This window comes from Argopecten irradians, chromosome 14 (genome assembly GCF_041381155.1).
Source record: "Argopecten irradians isolate NY chromosome 14, Ai_NY, whole genome shotgun sequence".
In the NCBI taxonomy this organism is placed as follows: Eukaryota; Metazoa; Mollusca; class Bivalvia; order Pectinida; family Pectinidae; genus Argopecten; species Argopecten irradians.
The window spans coordinates 19,753,210-19,759,209 of record NC_091147.1 but is presented as its reverse complement, the minus strand read 5'-3'; the positions used below and the strand labels follow the sequence as shown (position 1 = coordinate 19,759,209).

The 6,000-nt window shown below is 33.2% G+C and overlaps 1 protein-coding gene across 1 annotated transcript in view; it reads left to right on the top strand.

Moving 5' to 3' along the window:
* The first annotated feature begins 786 nt into the window (after nt 1-786).
* LOC138308310 (uncharacterized) overlaps nt 787-6,000 on the top strand; it is a 30,054-nt gene continuing 24,840 nt past the window's right edge. Inside the window, exons 1-3 of the mRNA XM_069249303.1 lie at nt 787-849; nt 5,115-5,192; nt 5,759-5,937. Of these exons, the coding sequence (XP_069105404.1) occupies nt 5,796-5,937 (142 nt within the window). The 5' untranslated portion in view covers nt 787-849; nt 5,115-5,192; nt 5,759-5,795. The remainder of the gene's footprint in view (nt 850-5,114; nt 5,193-5,758; nt 5,938-6,000) is intronic.

Below are 6,000 nucleotides of genomic sequence, written 5' to 3'. Positions count from 1 at the left end.
ATTGGTATGATTGGCGCTTTGTCTATTCGCGTGGCCAGCAAAGTGTTTATAATCGTCGTTTCATTAGATATCTGTTGAAGACCAGACATATCATTCCTGGTTCGAAATAACGTGCAGGGTTTCCCCAGATCATTTAAGTCTGTGTATTTTTGATCATCCTTTATACTACAGGGGTTACTGCCACTGTCGTTATATCCACCCCTAACCTATGTGATAGTAAAACTGAAGGCCCTGTATGCGACAACAGATGAGCAAGTGCATTTGTAGGTTGGTCCTTAGATGTACATCAAAAGACTCGAATAACGGTAACTCTGTTTGTGTCCATTATTAGTTGTATACATAACTCGAGCCAGATAAATGAATGTATAATACGCTCATTATCACAAAATGTTGTAAAACCCACGATAGGTAATCCTGGGGTATTATTACATTTTGTGTCGCGAAATAATAACATTCCTATCTTTCAAATCCACATTTGAAAGAGTCCGGACCCGGAGTTTCGATAAATCTACATTGATATTATGTATATACATTTGTATCTGTTATTGTTGAGTCAAATGAAAATCGGATTTTGATTTAAAGTTATACAAAATGGACACAGTCTGGCTGCGTACAGGATGTATACAATGTCTATATACAGTACATGTAAACCTTATCAACACCTTCAGTGAGCAAGTCTTCCTGGTTTATAGATATATGACATACATGTACTTAAAACTTATATCCGCTTTCAGACAAATCTAGAGTGATCATACAAATGTATCACATATAGCGAATAATTTTACATGTAGTTTGTAGAAGGAGCTTATTCAACGCTTTTCATATTTTATAAGAATGTCAGCAAAATAGGTTTGTAAACACATATGTATACTATAATACCTCGCCACCTCGGTTACAGAACTTTTCTTTAAGGATATATTGTCATCGATATAATTTGTATCAAGCATGCCATTGTTTATAATTAATAATAGCGATTGATAATTTGCTGTAAAATAATTAAGAGCTAGCAAGTGCTTTATCGCCGTAAGCTTACGAGTTCCTTAATTTGAGTGTATTTTTTATTGTTTTTCGTATCTTTATATCCTCGAAATCACAGTGTCTAACTCCACTACACACCACAGGGATCTAAGAATCAGTTACAGTCCTTATAGATATGGACTCACCAGAGGTCCCTTAAAGCATTTTAGACGTTTAAGAAGTCGATATCAAAAATCGGTAAAAATCATACTCTACATAGAACTATATACGTATATACTCGTAGTACTATGTAGAGTATAAATGATTTTTACCGATTTTTTATATAGACCTCGCGAGCTCTAAAACGTCTAAAATGGTCTATGGGCACTGGTGGGGCCATATTTCTATAAACTGTTACCGCATCAGTATCGGACCGCAACCCCAGTGTAGGCTGATTACGCGGGTATCTACATGTACGTTATAAGTGCAAATTACATACTGCTAACGTTATAATTTTGGTGCATGCAAAGTCAGAAAATTCATTAAATATCTAAATATTCATGATGACTAAGATATCTCATACAGATTAAACCAATTCAAATGATATTATTTTTAAAATTTAATTAAATTAATGTAATATTAAGTCTGCAGTAAAAGCTTTTGTATATTTAAAGCTTATATGTTATGACTAGAATCTTCCATTGTGGCCTAATAAACGATTGCACATGTTCCAAAAATGAACAGTTAACCATTAAAGCCAAATTTTCATCGCCAAAAAGCAACAAATAATGGTGTAACATTATTTGTATGTCCAGATTTTGCTAATTAATTTCGTTAATTGACTTTGTAAAGACAAGCTAAATAATTTGGACTTCTAAAAATAATGAATTAGTATTTTCACAATAGTTTTTCGACAGTTTGAACATCGAGAATTTTCGACTTTATTTGAATTGGTAAATATCGTCATTGAGTACTACATATGTGCTTCAATCTGGTTTGAAAAATATATTTGTTGAGAAAGGACAATCTTAAAAGAAGAAATGGGTAATGACTTGATATAATTATCTAAATTATTCCAGTTTCATAGAGTAAAAGGTAAGAAAGACTTTAGAGTGGAGAAAAGGCGATAGTTGTTTTCTTTCTTGCTCTCCTGTCACTACGTAACCCATGGACGAATCGAAGATGGTTACTACAACCATAAGTACACTGGAGAATGAAAAGACCAAGTCGTAGCAAATCACGCGTTTAAATAAGGGAATTAAATTCCACATTTTACTTCTTCATATTAAGTAGTTTAGATATTTGTATACATGTATAAATTATGATTGTTTTGAAAATTGAATTGTGCGATCGACCAGACTTCACCAGTTTTGTGCAAATTTGTGGGAAATCACCCTGTTCGATACCTGTACCTCTTAATGTTGGCAATCATAGCCGAGTCTGGTTTTTTTTTATTGTTGTCGAGTGTTATTACAATTACAAGATTATATTAATTTCTATATAAAAGGAACAAATAAAACAAATAAGGTATATTAAATGTGGCTGATGCATGTTTTTGTTTTTACGTTTATTTTTTTTTTCTGATTGTTTTATAACTCTGTTTAACATTATAACAATTACCTCAAAATAGGTATTATATATATAAAAACAGCACATAAACTCATCAAAAACATATACATTGTATTTGGCCTTTTCAAATTCCAGCCAAACTAAATACATGAATTATATGTGGAAAAAATATTACATGTACATACATTACTTACACTACATTACAGGTGCTCGGGTTCTATAAAAATATATAAAAAAATATAACACCCGTTAATATTTTTCTACATATTGTCAGAAACATTTATTCTCTCTCTCTCTATACATTATATATACAATTTACATGCATACGAGCACTACGGTGTATATATACGTATATGTACTGTGATACAAATGTCATGTTCGTAACCGAAATGCGCCGGTAATGCGCTACTTGTCATAGAGTTCTGATTGGAATTTAACCAAATTTGGCCACAAACATCCTTGGGGGAGGGGGAACAGAACTTGTATAAATTTTGGCTCTGGTCCCCCGGGGGGCAGGAGGGGCGGGGCCCAATAGGGGAAATAGAGGTAAATCCTATAAATCGCCACTAGTCATAGAGTTCTACATGGTTTGTAACATTATTTGGCCACAAACATCCTTGGGGGAAGGGGAACAGAACTTGTATAAATTTTGGCTCTGACACCCCGGGGCAGGACAGGTGGGGCCCAATAGGGGAAATAGAGGTTAATCCTATAAATTGCTACTTGTCCTAGAGTTTTGCATGGATTGTGACCAAATTTGGCCATAAACATCCTTGGGGGAAGGGAAACATAACTTGTATAAAGTTTGGCTCTGGTCCTCCGGGGGCAGGAGGGGTGGGGCCCAATATGGGAAATAGAGGTAAATTCTTTAAATCGCTACTTTTCATAGAGTTCTGAATGGAATGTAACCAAATTTGGCCACAAACATCCTTGGGGGAAGGGAACAGAACTTATATAAATTTTGGCTCTGGTCCCCCGGGGGCAGGAGGGACGTGGCCCAATAGGGGAATTGGAGGTAAATCTTTAAATCGCTACTAGTGATAGAGTTCTACATGGATTGTAACCAAATTTGACCGCAAACATCCTTTGGGGAAGGGGAACAGAACTTGCATTGGGCCTGATATACGATTGCACATGTTCCAAAAATGAACAGGTTACCTTTAAAGCCAAATTTTCATCGCCAAAAAGCCACAAATAAGGTGTACATTATTTGTATTTCCAGATTTTGCTAATTAATTTCGTTAATTAACTTTGTAAAGGCAGCTAAATAATTTGGACATTATAAAAATAATGAATAGCATTTTCACAATGGTTTCCACAGTTTGAACAACGAGAATTTTCGACTATATTTGAATTGAAAATATCGTCATTGAGTACTACATATGTGCCTCAATCTGGTTTGAAAAATACTTAGTTTTCTGTCACCATAGCTAGAATAAATTGGTCGATGAAAGAGACGATTTGTTGAGAAAGAGCAATCTTAAATGAGGAAATGAGTAATGACTTGATATAATTATCTAAATTATTCCAGTTTCATAGAGTAAAAGGTAAGAAAGACTTTAGAGTGGAGAAGAAGCGATAGTTTGGAATACAAATGTCGTTGTTGTTTCTTAGAGAATTTTGATTATTTTCACCAAATGTGGGAGGTAATAGATTCGAAAGAAAATAAGGAGTATCACAAGCTTTCATCTTATGTAATAATTAAAGTGTTCTTCTTGCTCTCCTATCACTAAATAACCCACAGAGAATCGAAGATGATTACTACCATAAGTGCACTGGAGAATGAAAAACCAAGTCGTAGCAAAACACGCTGTTTAAATAAGGGAATTAAATCACATTTTACTGCTTCATATTAAGTAGTTAGATATTTGTATACATGTATAAATTATGATTGTTTTGAAAATTGAATTGTGCGATCGAAGACTTCACCAGTTTGTGCCAATTTGTGGGAAATCATCCTGTTCGATACCTGTACCTCTTAATGTTGGCAATCATAGCCGAGTCTGTTTTTTATTGTTGTCTAGTGTATTACAATTACAAGATTATATTAATTTCTATATAAAAGAACAAATAAAACAAATAAGTATGAATTGTGGCTGATGCATGTTTTTGTTTTTACTTTTTTTTCTGATTGTTTTTATAACTCTGTTTATCATTATAACAATTACCTCAAAATAGGTATATATATATATATAAAAACAGCACATAAACTCATCAAAAACATATACATTGTATTTGGCCTTTTCAAATTCCAGCCAAACTAAATACATCATGAATATATGTGGAAAAAATATTACATGTACATACATTACTTACACTACATCACAGGTGCTCGGGTTCTATAAAATATATAAAAAAATATAACACCCGTTAATATTTTTCTACATATTGTCAGAAACATATATTCTCTCTCTCTCTATACATTATATATACAATTTACATGCATACGAGCACAATATATACGTATACGTACTGTGATACAAATGTCATGTTCGTAACCGAATGCGCCGGCCGAATACTCATTCGGAAACCCTCTGAGATCATCTTTGGATGTAATACATGTACGGAAATTCTACTTTCTGTTTCAGATAAGATATGGGAGAACATGTTTGTAATCAGGCGATGAGTAAAAGTAACATGTGCTATGACAGGTGATTACCTGTGATGTAAGTATATCGACATTGTTGATGGATGCTTTCTATCTATCTGAAATAGTCATCATATGATGTAGAGTAGATTATTAGGTAAATGCAGACTGTGAGATCGCAATATTTAGTCAAAAATGGAAGTAAAACATTTTTGAATTTTCTCAGGTGGGGATGTGGGCGTATAATGAACATCATTTCATTATTACACAATTGGGATATTTGCTTGATACTTTTAGATCATAGAGAGTGACTTTTAAGTGCAACTGGCCATAGTAAAAGTAATAGCATTTGGATGAATGATTGCTGTTTCTGAAGCAGGTTAGAGACAAGAAAAAAAAATTCAATTTGATCTGATTTGATTGTTAGTAATTTACACTTCATAATTTAAAATATATCCTTTGACTTATTAAGCATACAACAGAATGTATATAACATTGATTATGGTTGTTTCATATTTTTATTAAATATATATACAACCATGCATGTACATATATAATTTTACACACTTTTTAGATAAAAGTGGTCAAATATATAGGTTGCACTTACATGTAATTAATTGATACTTGATTTGATTTTGTTTTCAGAAAAATATTTTTTGTTTTGGAATACGTTGTCTTTTACATGATGTCAACATCACCATCGGGACGATCACCATGGGGATTTGAAGGTGAAGGTCACAGTGCCTGGACAAAACAAGTAGAGTTAGCTGCCCTTACTACCGAAACTTCAGTAAGTTCAGCTGATTCTGAAGGGAAAAAGAAAGGTGAGCTTCTTTTTATTTCATTGTTACACTTTCAATATTGTTATGTTACAATTTAATTTTTGA